The 18,516-nt window shown below is 50.2% G+C and overlaps 1 protein-coding gene across 1 annotated transcript in view; it reads left to right on the top strand.

Moving 5' to 3' along the window:
- dock5 (dedicator of cytokinesis 5) overlaps window positions 1-18,516 on the top strand; it is a 283,772-nt gene that overhangs the window by 155,927 nt on the left and 109,329 nt on the right. The window contains exons 20-22 of the mRNA XM_085971247.1: window positions 3,927-4,016; window positions 6,007-6,107; window positions 6,752-6,886. Of these exons, the coding sequence (XP_085827373.1) occupies window positions 3,927-4,016; window positions 6,007-6,107; window positions 6,752-6,886 (326 nt within the window). The remainder of the gene's footprint in view (window positions 1-3,926; window positions 4,017-6,006; window positions 6,108-6,751; window positions 6,887-18,516) is intronic.

Genomic DNA, 18,516 nt, shown 5'->3' with positions numbered 1-18,516 from the left:
CAAGAGGATAACTAAAGTAAGAGTAGGGCCTATTAGGGACCATAAAGGTAACCTGTATGTAGAGACGGAAAACATGGGTATGATTCTTAATGAATACTTTTTGCGTCTATTTTCACAAAAGAGAGGGACGATGCAGACATTGCTATCAGGGAGGAGGAGTGTGATTAGATGAAATAAACATAGTGAAAGAGGAAGTATTAAGGGGTTTAGCAGCTTTGAAAGTGGATAAATTCCCAGGCCCGGATGAAATGTATCCCAGACTGTTAAGAGAAGTAAGATAGGAAATAGCAGAGGCTCTGACCGTTATTTTCCAATCCTCTCTGGCTACAGGTGTGGTGCCAGAGGACTGGAGGACTGCTAATGTGGTACCGTTGTTTAAAAAGGGAGAAAGGGATAGACTGAGTAATTACAGACCAGTCAGCCTAACCTTGGTGGTGGGAAAATTATTGGAAAAAATTCTGAGAGACAGGATAAATCTTCATTTAGAAAGAACCGGATTAATCAAGGACAGTCAGTATGGATTTGTTGAGGGAAGGTTGTGTCTGACTAACTTGATTGAATTTTTTGAGGAGGTAACAAGGAGGGTCGATAAGGGTAGTGCGTTTGATGTAGTCTATATGGATTTTAACAAGGCTTTTGATAAGGTCCCACATGGCTGACTGGTCACGAAAGTAAAAGCCCAGGGGATCCAGGGCAAAGTGGCAAGTTGGACCCAAAATTGGCTCAGAGGCAGGAAGCAGAGGGTAATGGTCAATGGGTTTTTGTGACTGGAAGGCTGTTTCCAGTGGGGTTCTGCAGGGCTCAGTACTGGGTCCTTTGTTTTTTGTGGTATATATCAATGATTTGGACTTGAATGTAGGAAGTATGATTAAGAAGTTTGCAGATCATACAAAAATTGGCCGTATGGTTGATAATGAAGAAGAAAGCTGTAGACTGCAGGAAGATATCAATGGACTGGTCAGGTGGGCAGAACAGTGGCAAATGGAATTCAATCCGGAGAAGTGTGAGATAATGCATTTGGGGAGGGCTAACAAGGCAAGAGAATACACAATAAATGGTAGGACACTGAGAAGTGCAGATGATCAGAGGGACCTTGGAGTGCATGTCCACAGATCCCTGAAGGTAGCAGGACAAGATAAGGTGGTTAAGAAGACATACGGGATACTTTCCTTTATTAGCGGAGGCATAGAATATAAGAGCAGGGAGATTATGCTTGAACTGTTTAAAACACTAGTTAGGCCGCAGCTAGAGTACTGCGTGCAGTTCTGGTCACCACATTACAGGATGTGATTGCACTAGAGGGGGTACAGAGGAGATTTACGAGGATGTTGCCTGGGCTGGGGAATTTTAGCTATGAGGAAAGACTGGATAGGCTGGGGTTGTTTACTTTGGAACAGAGGAGGCTGAGGGGAGATTTAATTGAGGTGTATAAAATTATGAGGGGCCTAGATAGAGTGGATAGGAAGGACCTATTTCCCTTAGCAGAGAGGTCAATAACCAGGGGGCATAGATTTAAAGTAATTGGTAGAAGGATTAGAGGGGAGTTGAGGAGAACTTTTTTCACCCAGAGGGTGGTGAGGGTCTGGAACTCACTGCCTGAAAGGGTGGTAGAGGCAGAAACCCTCATCACATTTAAAAAGTACTTGGATAGGCACTTGAAGTGCCGTAACCTACAGGACTACGGACCAAGTGCTGAAAATTGGGATGAGGTGGATAGCTCTTTGTCAGCCGGCACGGACAAGATGGGCCGAATGGCCTCCTTCTGTGCTGTAAATTTCTAGGATTCGATAGTGCTAAGTTTTTTTTCAGCATTTTTGTTAGGACAGTTGGTGTTGGTGATATCACCGAGGGAACATCTCTGGGGAAGCTGACTGCAGCGGAGGGAAGCAGATGAGCAGCCCACCCATGCCTTTAAAGGGTGCAGTGGATGAAGCCCCTCAGCGTTACTGTCTCTCTCTCTCTCTCTCTCTCTGCTGGCATTGTCCGTTCACTCAGACACACGGGTTCAGCAATTACCCGCCAATTACCCCGACGCTGCCATTGGTGCTTGGCGCTAATAATTTAGATCAGTTAGATTTAAGTGTCAGCCGTGGTTCAGTGGCTCTTATCTCGGAGTCAGGAGGTTGTGGGTTCAAGTCCCACTCCAGAGACTTGAGCACAAGAATCTAGGCTGACACTCCCAGTGCGGTACTGAGGGTGTGCTGCACTGTCAGAGGTGCCGTCTTTCGGATGAGACGTTAAACCGAGGACCCGCCTGCTCCCTCAGGCAGACGTAAAAGATCCCATGGCACTATTTCAAAAGAAGAGCAGGGGAGTTCTCCCCGGTGTCCTGGGGCCAATATTTATCCCTCAGTCAACATAACAAAAACAGATCATCTGGTCATTATCACATTGCTGTTTGTGGGAGCTTGCTGTGCGCAATTGGCTGCTGCGTTTCCCACATTACAACAGTGACTACATTTCAACAAGTACTTCATTGGCTGTAAAGTGCTTTGGGACGTCCTGGAAGACGCTATATAAATGCAAATCTTTCTTTCTTTCTCCCTGCTGGGCACTGAGACATGGCTACTCCGCCTAGCCCCCAGAGAATTTCTGGGTCACTCTCTCTCTGCTCGGTGCTGCATGAGCAGATCCCAGCTGAGGCTGTGGTTGAGTTGCTACATTTTACCTTAACTTTGCTAAGGAGGAGAATGAAATCAGCCAGTGCTCCCACTCCTGGTTACTGTTCAGTGACTCCAAGTGTGGGCGTCAGGTAGAGATAGCAGTGGGCACGGCTGTGATATCCGCCCCTCCCCCCATGGTCGAATGGCCTGCTGACTCACTAGCCAGGCTCATACACAAAGAATGGGCACGTAGTTGGGGTATCAGAGATCAGCCCTGGGTGCCCAGAGAGGCTGACCCCTCACCTGGAGTACTGTGCACAGTTTTGGTCTCCTTATCTAAGGAAGGATATACTTGCCTTGGAGGCGGTGCAACGAAGGTTCACTAGATTGATTCCTGGGATGAGAGGGCTGTCTTATGAGGAGAGATTGTGTAGAATGGGCCGATACTCTCTTGGAGTTTAGAAGAATGAAACAAACAAGATTCTGAGGAGGATTGACAGGGTAGATGCTGAGAGGCTGTTTCCCCCTGGCTGGAGAGTCTAGAACTGGGGGCATAGTCTCAGGATAAGGGGTCGGCCATTTAAGACTGAGATGAGGAGGAATTTCTTCACTCAGTGGGTTGTGAATCTTTGGAATCCTCTGCCCCAGAGGGCTGTAAATGCTGAGTCTTTGAGTATATTCAAGACTGAAATCGATAGATTTTTGGACTCTAGGGGAATCAAGGGATATGGAGATCGGGCGGGAAAGTGGAGTTGAGGTCGATGATCAGCCATGATCTTATTGAATGGTGGAGCAGGCTCGAGGAGCCATATGGTGGAGCAGGCTCGAGGGGCCATATGGCGGAGCAGGCTCAAGGGGCCGTATGGCGGAGCAGGCTCGAGGGGCCGTATGGCGGAGCAGGCTCGAGGGGCCGTATTGCGGAGCAGGCTCGAGGGGCCGTATGGTGGAGCAGGCTCGAGGGGCCGTATTGCGGAGCAGGCTCAAGGGGCCATATGGCGGAGCAGGCTCGAGGGGCGTATGGCGGAGCAGGCTCGAGGGGCTGTATGGCGGAGCAGGCTCGAGGGGCCGTATTGCGGAGCAGGCTCGAGGGGCCGTATGGCGGAGCAGGCTCGAGGGGCCGTATAGCGGAGCAGGCTCAAGGGGCGTATGGCTGACTCCTGCTCTTACTTCCTATGTTGTTATGTTCTTATGTTCAGAAGAGGAAGAGAGAAACTCATCAAACAAATCCTTGTGGAAATAGAAACAAGTGCAATTTATTTCACCTTCTGTGTACGACTGACATTTCCTGGGCATTGATCATTCCCCGGCCTCTCTCTCTCTCAGTTTCTACAGGACACGCTCGACGCGCTCTTCAACATAATGATGGAGACATCAGAAAGTGAAACCTATGACTTTCTGGTCTTCGACGCTCTGGTAAGAGAACCTTTCTCAGGTCTGTTGGTTGAGGTCTCTGTCTGACTTGGTGGATGTTTGTTTAAAATAAAGAAGAGTGTTGGTTTAAGACCGCAGGGTTTTATAAACCACCATTGGACATGTGTTTGGTGAGTCTGCAAGACATACAGCTCTTTTTAGAAAGAGGGCATGGGTGGAGCGAGGAGTTAGACACAGGCCATTGTTCTCTGGGCAAATCCAACTGAACAGGGCCAAACAGAGAGGCTGGATCATTCAAGCTGTGGTCTATGCTTTGCTGCTTGTGAAAATTAATTCAAAACGTCAATAACTAATGCTTCTGCATCATGAGATATGGAAGCAAGTGAACAAAATAGTTCTCTAGAAGTTCCAGTGACGAGTCAAAACTAGAAATGACCATTCACTGAAATATAAAGCCTTACCCCTCTCTGTCTCAGGTCAGCTGTGGCTCAGTGGGTCGCACGCTCACCTCTGAGTCAGAAGGTTGTGGGTTCAAGTCCCACTCCAGAGACTTGAGCACAAAAATCTAGGCTGACACTCCCAGTGTAGTGCTGAGGGAGTGCTGCACCGTCAGAGGTGCCGCCTTTCAGATGAGATGTTAAACCAAGGCCCCATTTTCCCTCTCAGATGGACGTAAAAGACCCCACGGCACTATTCAAAGAAGAGCAGGGGAGTTATCCCCGGTGTCCTGGCCAATATTTATCCTTCAATCAACATCGCTAAAATGCATATTATCTTCTCATCATCACATTGCTGTTTGTGGGAGCTTGCTGTGCTCAAATTGGCTGCCGTGTTTCCTACATTACAACAGTGACTACACTTCAAAAAAAGTACTTCATTGGCTGTAAAGTACTTTAGGATGTCCTGAACCCACGAAAGGCGCTATAGAAATGGCAATCTTTCTTTTTTGTACTTTTGACCATTTTTAACAATTAGGTTGCACTTTGTGTCTACATTAAGTATTCAGGTACAGCGCCGCAGGTTAAATGCAAAGTAAAGCTCGCTCTGATCTGCTCCAGCAATGTGCCTCAACCTCAGTGCCGCCTACTGCACCAGGCATGTCCACACTGCCAGCCTGTAGCGTCTCTGAGTGAGATTGCCAGTTTTTCGCTGTGGCTCCATACCCATTACAGACATGGTTGATACAGCCCAAACCCTTTACATAGAAACATAGAAGATAGGAGCAGGAGTAGGCCATTCGGCCCCTCGAGCCTGTTCCGCCATTCAATGAGATCATGGCTGATCATCCAAATTCAGTACCCTGTCCCTGCTTTCTCCCCATGTCCCTTGATCCCTTTAGCCTTAAGAAATATATCTAACTACAGTTTAAAGACAGAGGAGATTTTCACCTGACCCGGGTCCGAGAGGTAAAAGGCTATTGCCCAAAGCCCAGGCCTCTCGCAAGTCCTGTGCAGTTCTGGAGGTCAAAGTGAATGGGTCAGTACATTGCTTCGTAGGAACTCTTTCCCTAGATTGATTCCTGGGATGAGAGGGTTGTCCTATGAGGAGAGATTGTGTAGAATGGGCCTATACTCTCTGGAGTTTAGAAGAATGAGAGGTGATCTCATTGAAACATACAAGATTCTGAGGGGGATTGACAGGGTAGATGCTGAGAGATTGTTTCCCCTGGCTGGAGAGTCTAGAACTAGGGGCCACAGTCTCAGGATAAGGGGTCGGCCATTTAAGACTGAGATGAGGAGAAATTTCTTCTCTCAGAGAGTTGTGAATCTTTGAAATTCTCTGCCCCAAAGAGCTGTGGATGCTGAGTCATTGAATATATTCAAGGCTGAGATCGATTGGACTTTAGTGGAATCAAGGGATATGGGGATCGAGCGAGAAAATGGAGTTGAGGTCGAAGATGAGCCATGATCTTATTGAATGGCGGAGCAGGCTCGAGGGGCCGTATGGCCGACTCCTGCTCTTAATTCTTATGTTCCTGCATCATGTTTCTCAATAAATTACCTAACTGCTTCTCTCTCTCTCTCTTGTCCAGGTCTTTATCATTTCCCTGATCGGAGACATAAAGTTCCAGCATTTCAATCCTGTCTTGGAAACTTACATCACCAATCATTTCAGTGCGACGCTTGCCTATGTGTGAGTATGGAGCACTGTAGACCCAGGGCTAGGGGGAAACACTGAGAGTGATTAATATCTCCTTGCAGGATCTCTCCATGGCTCAGTTGGTAAATCCAATGCCAGATATGATACCGAGCCCAGGTTCTATCCTGGGTCTGCACTGAGTCACTGGGTCTCAACTGGGGCACGAGAATCAGCCATGGCGTCCCTATAAGCTACAGAGGGGAAGCCAGCCAGAGATCCCGCTACTGGGTGCTCTGCAGTGACTCCCACTGGGGAAATGGCTTATGTGGATGGGCCTTGGCTGTGAGACGCTCCAATAATGTTTAGCCTGCCAACACTCGCTGACGGTACAGGACGGCCTTTCGAGTGAGTTACCAGAGGCCTGCGGGGCTCCGTAGAACCATTTCCCCAGCGAGTCAAAACCGTCATGAAAGGAGGGGAGATATCTCCTTGTGTGAACCTGGCCTGACAGCCGCGAGGTAAGGGCAACAGCAGGATGGTGCCGGTCCTGTCGCTCTGCAGGATGTCCCACTAAGAACTGAGTTTCCAGCTGCAAAGAAAGTCGTTCGAAGCGTATCTGTACAGTTTCCCGTCATCCATTAATACTGACTCTGTTGATGAAACGGTTGACTTTGATTTTATTTTCTACATCCTTGCAGGAAACTGGCTAAAGTACTGAACTACTATGTCGCAACTGCTGAAAACTCAGAGAAGACAGACCTGCTTTTCGCCGCGTTGAAAGCACTGAAATATGTCTTCCGATTCATAATCCAATCAAGGAAATTGTACTTGAGGTAAGCAATTCCACTCATGGCCACTTAACTCCTAGGGCTGGATTTTCATTCAACAGTCGGGAAGGAGGCGGGACTACAACTTTCGGGTTTTAGTCCCGCCTCCATCAACGTCCAGCCAATCCACGCGATTTTCCCTTGATTGACCTTGTTGAGCCCGCCCAGCGGGCTCAGCAGGCCAATTAAGGGCCACCCGGCAACAGGTGACGTCACAGACTGAAATTTCATCTGTCAAGAGGTTTTGACAGATGAAATATCAGTGATTCACAGCTGTTTGAAGCTGTCAAACACTGACAATCTGAGTTCTAACCTGAGTCCTTCTACGCAGACTCAGTTAGAACTCTCACCGGCACTGAAAGCTGAAGGCTGTCACTTTTGACAGATCGCAGCCGTTCAGCTTTCAGTTCCGGCTGAGTGATGGACTCCCGACGCCTAGAGGAAGAAAGGCTGTAGAGGTAAGTACAGGTAATTTAAACTTCTTTACACACTTCAGACACACCAAACACACTTACCTTTGCACTCATGCACCCATCACTCACCTGAACACCGACATCTCGACCCCTCCAAGTCCTTCAACCCGACGGCCCGCCTGCTCTAGCCTGGCGTGGTTTGGAGCCGTCGGGAATCCCACACGACACCCCTCAAAATAGGGATTAGGCTAAAAACTGCCTGTTAACTACCTGTTAACAGGCAGTTAATTGGCACTAATCCCTTCCCGCCTCGGGTCGGCGGGTCCCAGTGCGGGACGGGTACCCGCCTCCTTTGAAACTTACGTGGAGGCGGGTTTTGGGCGGGATGGTGTCGGGACCCCCGAAATCGGGATTTTTGCCCCCCGCACGCCTAAAAGCCCGCCTCACGGCACACTGAAAATTTAGCCCCTAGACTTTGAAACTGGGAGTCCATTCAGACTCTGGTGTCCAATTTTGGGAAGTCAAATATAGGATTTCAGCAGTTAAAGTGAGGACTACCACCATGCTAAATGGGATAGATTCAGAACAGATCTAGCAGCTCAAAACTGGGCATCCATGAGGCGCTGTGGGCCATCAGCAGCAGCAGAATTGTACTCCACCACAATCTGTAACCTCATGGCCCGGCATATCCCTCACTCTACCATTACCATCAAGCCAGGGGACCAACCCTGGTTCAAAGAGGAGTGCAGAAGAGCATGTCAGAAGCAGCAGCAGGCGTACTTAAAAATGAGGTGCCAACCTGGGGAAACTGCAACACAGGACTACGTGCATGCTAAACAGCGCACGCAGCATGCTATAGACAGAGCTAAGTGATCCCACAATCAATGAATCAGATCAAAGCTCTGCAGTCCTGCCAGATCCAGTCGTGAATAGTGATGGACAATTAAAAAACTAATGGGAGGAGGAGGTTCCATGAATATCCCCATCCTCAATGATGGCAGTGCCCAGCACGTGAGTGCAAAGGACAAGGCTGAAGCGTTTGCGATCATCTTCAGCCAGAAGTGCTGAGTGGATGAGCCATATCGGCCTCCTCCTGAGATCCCCACCATCACAGAAGTCAGTCTTCAACAATTCCATTCACTCCACGTAATATCAAGAAACGGCTGATCGCACTGGATACAGTAAAGGCTATGGACCCTGACAACATCCCGGCTGGCGTGCTCTAGAACTAGCCGTGCCTCTAGCCAAGCTGTTCCAGTACAGCTACAACACTGGCATCTACCCAACAATGTGGAAAACTGCCCAGGTATGTCCTGTCCACAAAAAGCATGACAAATCCAATCCAGCCAATTACAGCCCCATCAGTCTACTCTCAATCATCAGCAAAGTGATAGAAGGTGTCATCGACAGTGCTATCAAGCAGCACTTACTCAGCAATAACTTGCTTACTGATGCCCAGTTTGGGTTCCGCCAGGACCACTCGGCTCCTGACCTCATTGCAGCCTTGGTCCAAACATGGACAAAGGAGCTGAATTCCAGTGGTGAGGTGAGAGTGACTGCCCTTGACATCAAGGCTGCATTTGAACGAGCGTGGCATCAAGGAGCTCTAGTAAAACTGAAGTCAATGGGAATCGGGGAAAACGCTCCACTGGTTGGCGTCATACCTAGCACAAAGGAAGATGGTTGTGATTGTTGGAGGCCAATCATCTCAGCCCCAGGACATTATTGCAGGAGTTTCTCAGGGCAGTGTCCTAGGCCCAACCATCTTCAGCTGCTTCATCAATGACCTTCCCTCCATCATAAGGTCAGAAGTGGGGATGTTCGCTGATGATTGCACAGTGTTCAGTTCCATTCGCAACTCCTCAGATAATGAAGCAGTCCATGCTCGCATGCAGCAAGACCTGGACAACAGTCAGGCTTGGGCTAATAAGTGGCAAGTAACATTTGCGCCACACAAGTGCAAGGCTATGACTATCTCCAACAAGAGAGAGTCTAACCACCACCCCTTGACATACAACGGCATTACCATGGCCAAATGCATTCTGGGGGTCACCATTGACCAGAAACTTAACTGGACCAGCCACATAAATGCTGTGGCTACAAGAGCAGGTCAGAGGCTGGGTATTTTGCGGCAAGTGTCTCACCTCCTGACTTCTCAAAGCATTTCCACCATCTACAAGGCACAAGTCAGGAGTGTGATGGAATACTCTGCACTTGCCTGGATGAGTGCAGCTCCAACAACATTCAAGAAGCTCGACACCATCCAGGACAAAGCAGCCGCTTAATTGGCACCCCATCCACCACCTTAAACATTCACGCCCTCCACCACCGGCGTACCGTGGCTGCAGTGTGTACCATCTACAAGATGCACTGCAGCAACTCGCCAAGGCTTCGTCGACAGCACATCCAAAACCCACAACCTCTACCACCTCGAAGGACAAGAGCAGCAGGCGCATGGGAACACCTCCACCTACAAGTTCCCCTCCAAGTCACACACCATCCCGACTTGGAAATATATCGGCCGTTCCTTCATCATCGCTGGGTCAAAATCCTGGAACTCCCTCCCTAACAGCACTGTGGGAGTACCTTCACCACACGGACTGCAGCGGTTCAAGAAGGCGGCTCACCACCACCTTCTCAAGGGCAATTAGGGATGGGCAATAAATGCTGGCCTTGCCAGCGATGCCCAGATCACAGGAACAAATTTTTAAAAACCTAAGTTGATTCATTTTGTATTGTACATATTGTGAGAAGATGATTGAAGAATCGGTTCTCCTTCCTTCCTGTAACCTTAATGTGTTAAAATCAAGAGTCATCTCGCCATCTTCTGCCCTAGGTTTATATTCTTCACGTGTAGCCATCTGCTGCTGAAACTCTCATCTGTGCTCTTGCTACCTCCAGACTCGACTGTTCCAACGCTCTCCGGGCCGACCTCCTATCCTCCACCCTCCGTAAACTTAAGCTCATCCAAAACTCTGCTGCCCCGTGTCCTAACTCACACCAAGTTCCTCTCACCCATCGCCTCTGTGCTCGCTGACCTACATTAGCTCCCGGTCCAGCAACACCTCGATTTGTAAAATTCTCAGCCTCGTGTTTAAATCCCTCCGTGGCCTCGCCCCCCTCCCTCTCTCTTTAACCTCCTCCAGCCCCACAACACTCTCTGCGCTCCTCCAATTCTGGCCTCTTGTGCATCCCTGATTTTCATCGCCCCACCATTGGCGGCCGTGCCTTCATAGAATCATAAATGTTTACGGCACAGAAAGAGGCCAAACGTCCCATTGTGTCCGTGCTGACCGCAAAAGAGACATCCAACCTAATCCCACTTTCCAGCTCTTGGTCCGTAGCCTTGCAGGTTATGACACTTCCAAGCCCAAGGACTTTTTAAATGTGGTGAGTGTTAAGTATGTGTATTGTATTGAACAATTAACACAAAGACTTAAACGTATAACTCAAACAGGTCTTTACTGGTTGGAGGTAGGGACTATACATAGGTCTTTACTTCATGCCCACAGGCGGGAACTGAGGGGGATCAGTACCCACAGTACTATTTATACCCCTATGGCCAGGAGTGGTACTGCGTATCACTACGCCCAACAAGTAGTGCAGTCCTGTCCATAGGTTCAAAGTAGCACACATATTACATACACAACATTCCTCCCTTCCTAGCTTTACAGTCATCTCCCCATTTAACATAACGTAATAACATATATACATATATAACTTCAGGTTTACATAACAGAATAACATAGATACATAGATAACTTCATGTCAAAACAGATCACAGATTCAGTCTCTGCGGAAAACAGTTCACAGATTCAATCTCTGTGGTGTAGTCGGTTCACGTTGCTGGAGTGACTCATTCAATAGTCCTTCCATGGATTTAACAGTTTGAACTTCCGAACTGAATTGGCTCCGTTCGGAGGGACCACGTGTGTGATCTGGTAGAGGTGATAATGGTTCAGATGGGTCATCTTCTGTTTTTACTTTTCCTTTTCTGCTTCTTGGAGACTCTCTGGGCTCCATTGTCAGCTGCCACAGCTGCCAGCTGCATGCGCAGTTCCTCCTTCTCTTCCTCCTGTTTCCGTCGTAGAGCCAGCTTCTCCCGATGTTCCGTAGACTTTTGGTGCTCTTCCATGATTTCTGCACTTTGGGAGTCGAAGTTACAAGCTGGGCAGGACAGGACATCGTAATATTCGGTGTCGTCCTGAGCTAGACCAGTGAGAAGGTCGTCTATTTCCTCCATACCCAGCTGGACATTAGCCAGCTCTTGTTCCAAATCCAGACATCTTTCCTGAAGAGACTTCTTCATGTGTACCTCTGCATCCAGCTTTTTCTGGGCTTTCAGCAAGTCGTTTACTAGTGACCTCATTTGTGATTTTAATACTTCAACTTCCTTTGGAGATTGATTGATCGGACTATGCAATCCCTCTACCGGAGCAGCTGTTTCAGCGGTCTGTTGTTCTACGTTGACGTGAGTCAGCGTACTTTTGGCATCCAAGGGCTGCTCTGTTGCAGTCATCTCAGTCTGTGTTGCCACCTCAGCTCTTCCAATAACCTTTGAGAGCTCCGAACCCCTTTCGTTTGAATATTGAAGTTCATGTTCAAGTTTTTCCCATTTCAGAGTCCTGTCCTTCAGCATATGCAGGAGTTGGCTGACCGTTAACTCCTCTGACACCAGACGTTTTGTGTGCTCCTGCTCCATTTTCTCCATCAGCTGCTTCTGTTGTCTTTCCAGATTCTCCAACTCTATATCAAAGAACTCTTTCGTTGCATTCAACTCTTGCTCAAAACAGCGAAGCATTTGTTCTAATTGCTGTTGTAGTTTGAAATGGAGTTGAGTTCGAGCCCGGTGTCCCTCAGAAATGGGCACATCAGTAGACTTGCCAGACTCAGAATCCACAGTTAAACTATGTTGTTGTTGCTCAGTGGAATTCTGTGCTGAAACTTTGTCTTTTGCACCTGAGTTGGGCTTACCATCATCCGTTCCAGAATCTGGGCCGACTATCTTCACCGAGTTCTCACTCGTTATTGTTTGTAGGAAATGCCAGTCCATATTCATTTTCCTAATCCACTCCCGTCCTAGTAGTGGAGGACCTCCTTCAGATATCACATATAAGTCCATTATTTGACTGTCTTCGCCCTTGTGGACCACTGCAACCTCTATTTTCCCGATGGGGTACACTCTTTGCCCCGTGTATGTTTTCAATCTAATCCCCGTATCCTGTAGGGGAATATGTTGGAATAACTTTCCGTAATCTTTCTTATTTATGACCGTCAATGCCGATCCAGTGTCCAATTCCAGTTTTACTTGGACTCCTTCTATCTGAAGAGTGACCCAAATTGTCTGGAGGTCTGCACCCTTACCAGCGTTGAGTACTCTTAAGCTAGCCAGTTCATTACAGCTTAAGCTAGCCAGTTCATTACTGCTAGCGTCTGAATTGGACTCCTGTTCGGCCACCTTGTGTACCTTTGCGTATTTTCCTTGCGGTGACTTCTTGTTGCTGGTCTTCTTCGCTGACCTGCATACTCTAGCTATATGTCCAAGCCTACCACAAGTTCTACATTCTTGGTTTTTAAACCAACACTGGTTCTGATCATGCGTTGTCTTTCCACAACGATAACATTTGCCAGAACTCACACCCAATTTGTGTGCACTGAGCTCCGGTGACCGTAGCTGCATTACTGCCGTGCCTCTCGCTGCGGCTTCGTGTGCTGCTGCCATAGTGACCGCCTTCTCAAGCGTCAGCTCATTCTCCTCGAGCAGTCGCTTTTGTGTATCCTGTTTAAATAAACCACACACAAATTTGTCTCGAAGTGCCTCTGTCAGTTCCGTTCCAAACTGACAATATTTCGCTAATTTACGCAATTCCAGCAAATATTCAGCATTGCTTTCATGCTGTAGCTGCCTTCTGTCGTAAAATTTAAATCGTTCCACTAGCATCAGCGGCGTGGGGTTTAGATGATCTTTCAGGACAGTAACAATCTCATCGAACGTCTTATCCGCCGGTTCATCTGGTGATAACAGGTGTTTCAATTGCCCGTATGTCTTCGCACCCATTAAATTTAATAATGTTAGTGCTTTATCAGCCTCACGAATTTTATTGGCCTTACAATAATTTTTAACTCGTTCAACATATATGGCCCAATCTTCGATGTCACTATCAAAGTTGCTAATATTCCCGTGTTTAGGCATTGTAGTACTTTATCAGATTTGCAATTTCTCAGATTTTTTTTTTTTACTGTTATCCAAGATGGCGGCTTCCCGCTCTTGCCGTCGTCCTCCGCCCACAAAATGGCGGTTTTCCCGCTTCTGCCTTCTTCCCCAGCGGTTTTCCCGCGAAAAATGGCGGCTTTCCCGCGCTTCTCGCTCTCCCCGCCCACTTCAATGGCGGTTTTCCCGCGCTTCTCGTCGCTGACTTTCAGCCCGACTGCGGCTCTTATCTCCTGTGCGATCGCTGGTGCGCCGCCCGCCCGAAACGGTTCTCAGCCCTTATCACCAGTGCGATCGCTGGCCCGCTAAGCGCCTCCCGCTTGAAGCGGCTCCCGGCCTCTGGCTCACCCGCTCGGCGGCTCTTGCTCGCTCCCTCCCGGGCTCTGGCTTACCCGCTCGCGCCCTCAGTGTCTGCCGACGCTGCGCCTTCCAGCCCGAGTGCGGCCCTTATCAGGGATTTCGATCGATTGCCCTTCTACCTCCGACTTCCCCCAGCCCTGTCTTTGCAGCCAACGCTGCTTGGCTTACCCACCACCGAGGTTGAAAAAGCTGCAGGATGTCTTCTGTCCTCCCGTTTTCAGTCGTTGATGGAGGCTTCAGGGTCCTAATGCCTGTCGCTTCCAGTCGCTGGAAGCTGTCAGGATTTCTGCTGCCCTTCAGTTTTCAGTGGGGTGTTGAGGATTGGAACCTCTCTTCAACGTCCTGTCTTTGGACGAAGCCGCTGTGGAATAACTGCCGCAGGGTTCGAACCGACTCGTCGCCAGTGTTAAGTATGTGTATTGTATTGAACAATTAACACAAAGACTTAAACGTATAACTCAAACAGGTCTTTACTGGTTGGAGGTAGGGACTATACATAGGTCTTTACTTCATGCCCACAGGCGGGAACTGAGGGGGATCAGTACCCACAGTACTATTTATACCCCTATGGCCAGGAGTGGTACTGCGTATCACTACGCCCAACAAGTAGTGCAGTCCTGTCCATAGGTTCAAAGTAGCACACATATTACATACACAACAGTGAGGACTTCTGCCTCCACCACCCTCTGGGTGAAAAACCTTCTCCTCAGCTCCCCTCTAATCCTTCTACCAATGCCTTTAAATCTATGTCACCTAGTTATTGACCTCTCTGATGAGGGAAATAGGTCCTTCCTATCCACTCTGTCTAGGCCCCTCATTATTTTGTACACCTCAATCAAGTCTCCCCTCAGCCTCCTCTGTTCCAAAGAAAACAGACCCAGCCTATCCAATCTTACCTCATAGCTAAAATTCTCTACTCCCAGCAACATCCTCGTAAATCTCCCCTGTATCCTCTCTAGTGCGATCACACCTTCCTGTAATGTGGTGACCAGAACTGCACGCAGTACTCTAGCTGTGGCCTAACTAGCGTTTTATACTGTTCTAGGATAACCTCCCTGCTCTTATATTCTATGCCTCAGTTAATAAAGGAAAGCATGCTTTTTTAAACGCCTTATCTACCTGTCCTGCTACCTTCAGGGATCTGTGGACATACACTCCAAGGTCCCTCTGTTCCTCCATACTTCTCAGTGTCCTACCATTTATTGTGTATTCCCTTGTCTTGTTGGCCCTCCCCAAATGCATTACCTCACACTTCTCCAGATTGAATTCCATTTGCCACTTTTCTGCCCACTTGACCAGTCCATTGATATCTTCCTGCAGTCTGCAGCTTTCTTCCTCACTATCAACCACACAGCCAATTTTTGTATCATTTGGAAACTTCAAATGATTCCCCCTACATTTAAGTCTAAGTCATTGATATATTTACCACAAAAAACAACAGACCTAGTACAGGAAACTTTCGATTAACCGGCCCCCAAATAACCGGAACGCTCTATCCACCGGCAAAATTCAGGAGTCGGTTCAGATAACTTTTACTACTTTTATTACTTTTTTTTACTCCATGTGTTGCTGTGCAAGGGTGTAGCTGAAGCTGTTGCTAAGCTACAGAGACGCTTGCAACTTGTGGCCATTGTTTTGAAGACAGGGTTTGTTGCTTTATACGGAGCTCTGAGCTCCATGGCCTAGAAATTCAGTCTAGCCACTTTTGGGGCGGTAAAGTCGGGCGGCCGCTAAAGTTTGCGCCCGCCGGAAAGTGGAGGCCACTTCGCCGATATTCAGTAGCTTTGGCCAAGGAGTTTGCTCGAGCGCTAAAACTGGCGTTGCACGCCTATCTTTAGGCGCTAAGCCGGCGGTGCAGACTGATACCGCCGAGGCCGGGCGCAGCGCAGGTGCGGTCATGTTTTGATTGACAGCAGACACCCTGGCGCCGGCCAGCTCTTAAAGGGGGAAGGGTCGACTTGGTCTGCTGCCACGCCCTGGATACTGCAGCCCTCCAGCTAGGCCTAAACACTGCTGCTGGAGAGAAATAGCGCCAGGAAGGATGCAGAGGGCCCGTGAGCGAGCGCAGCGCTTCTCTGCCCATGATTTAAAGGTGCTGGTTAGGGCTTTGGAGAAGAGAAGCCATATCTTGTTCCCGGACAGTGGCAAGAAGCCTCCCAAGAGGGTGTACAGGAGAGCCTGGAGGGATATCGCCCAGAGGGTCACAGCCACCTGCGATGTCCCCAGGACTGGTGTCCAATGCCGGAAAAAGTTTAACGACCTCACTCGGATTGTCAGGGTGAGTACCCTTTCCAGTGTCCTCATCCTTGCATGTGCACCTCACATTATGGGCAAAGGGACCTCAAAGGCCTAATGGCCAGCCCTCATCCAGCAGCTATGGCACTGGCATGAACATCAATTGCACTTTCTGCACTTTACACACTGGCCAAGCTATTCGACCATGGGAGGCAGTGCACACAACAACAGGGCACCACACTGGCCAAGCTATTCAACCATGGGAGGCAGTGCACACAACAACAGGGCACCACACTGTACTTAGAGGCCGTCCTTTCTCTTGCAGGCCAAGCTGGCCCAGAATCTGAAGAGCCGGACTGTCACCGGGGGAGGCCGTGCCCAGTTCCAGCAGCTCAGTGACCTGGAGGAGCGCGTGGGTCGACTCATGGGTGCCCGGGTGATTGGCCCCGTTGCAATTGGAGATGCCGACCCTGTGCTGGGCCCCAATGGTAAGGACATGACCGTTTGGACCTCTCTCGTTCCCCTTGCGCTTCAGATCTACATCCTTTGCCACTGTCCGACCAATGCGCAGAATGCCACCACTCATGCCTCCCTCGCTGACGCCCTGTCCTCACTCTAAAGCTACTCTTGTGCCTTCCTGCTTTCAGCTGGTGAGGAGGAGGTCCCTGAAGCTGCGAGTGTCAGTCCCTCGGAAGAGGAGGACGAGGAGGAGCAAGAGGAAGGCGGCACATCGGGGGAACCCTCATCCGCGCCAGGGGATGGCAATGGAGGGGACACGTCTTCCCTGGAGGAGAGCCAGGGGGAAGTGTTGCAGGGGGGTGTAGCTCCTGTGCCCAGTGGCGTCCAGCCACGCGGGAAGGGTCGGGCAGCACGGCTGCCTTCTCCCCAGAGGGGGGGAAGTGTTGCAGGGGAGTGTAGCTCCTGGGCCCAGTGGCGTCCAGCCACGCGGGAATGGTCGGGCAGCATGGCTGCCTTCTCCCCAGAGGGGGGAAGTGTTGCAGGGGAGTGTAGCTCCTGGGCCCAGTGGCGTCCAGCCACGCGGGAAGGGTCGGGCAGCACGGCTGCCTTCTCCCCAGAGGGGGGAAGTGTTGCAGGGGAGTGTAGTTGCTGGGCCCAGTGGCATCCAGCCACGCGGGAAGGGTCGGCCAGCTCGGCGGCCTTCTCCCCAGAGGGAGAGTCCGGCCTCCAGTCCGGAGACGGTCCTCGCCCAGGAGGTGCGCCTCCTTGATCAAATGTCCGCGGACTCGGATCATCGGCACACCGAGTTCATGGGGGTTGTGGCACGGTTGCCTGGGGCCATCGAGTCCCTGGCTCATAGTGTGTCCGATTTCGGGGCCTCACAGGCCAGGGGTTTCGAACAACTCGCGGCAGCACAGGCCAGGGGTCTCGAACAATTCAGGGCATCACAGGACGCGAGTCGGGCCGAATTCGGGGCATCACAGGACGCAAGTCGGGCCGAATTGAGGGCAGCACAGGTCGCGAGTCGGGACGAATTCAGGGCAGCACAGGACGCGAGTCGGGACGAATTCAGGGCAGCACAGGCAGCGAGTGGACAGTTGATCAGTGGTGCCGTGCAGTCACTGGCTGGTCTGATGCGGGCACAGACCAGGGCAGTACGGGCACTCACTGCTGCCACACTCGCTGTGTCAGGCAGGCATCGCCAGGGCACCCGCCGCGCTGCAGCAGCACAGCGGTCTGGCCTTCACCAGATTGCTGCGCTTGCTGCAGTGCCAGCCCGTCCGAGTGCCAGTGTCTCAGGCGAGCAGCGAGCGCCTGGCATCAGCCAGCTTGCCCCCATTGCTGCAGCCGCCACTGCCACTCCCCCAGCGAAGCTGCGACGAGCTGCTGGAGGGACTGATGCTGCCCAGCCACAGCTGCAGCAGTCAGCAGCCGGCCCCTCGAGGGCCAGAGCTCGTCTAGGCCGACCCCCAAGGGCATCTGCCGTCACGCAATGTGCCCCTCAGGAGCCTTCCCCCAGCCTTGCAGCACCCACAGGGCCCAGGTTGAGGCGGAGCAGCAGGTCGGCCAGGGGCCGGAAAAGCCTGGACAAGGACTCGCCCTCTCGGCACACAAAGTAGAGTGTGTTGGCAAATGTTTTTTTATATGGGGGTGGTTGTCTTGTCTATGGGGGGGGTTCTTTTGGTAAGGCTGAGGATGAAGGCCATTTGGATGGACAAGTTTTGTTATTCCTCCCCAGGTTGTGGGAGTGAGATATGTATTTGAGTGTTTTTTGGGGGTGTTGTCTGTTTTTCGGTTTCATGTGGGAAGGGCCCTGAGTTTGTTCAATAAAGCTTTTTATTTATTCAGCTTGTCCATGTGTGATGTTTCAAGTGGTTGTTGCGTTAACCGGCTGAGGGCTTGCGGAGCGGCTGCATTCATATGCGTTCATTGCCGCAAGCCATTCCCTGACAGGGGGC

Source organism: Somniosus microcephalus, chromosome 30 (genome assembly GCF_052327205.1).
Source record: "Somniosus microcephalus isolate GS21.2 chromosome 30, FLI_Smic_1.0, whole genome shotgun sequence".
NCBI lineage: Eukaryota > Metazoa > Chordata > Chondrichthyes > Squaliformes > Somniosidae > Somniosus > Somniosus microcephalus.
This window is presented reverse-complemented; position numbering and strand designations above follow the sequence as displayed.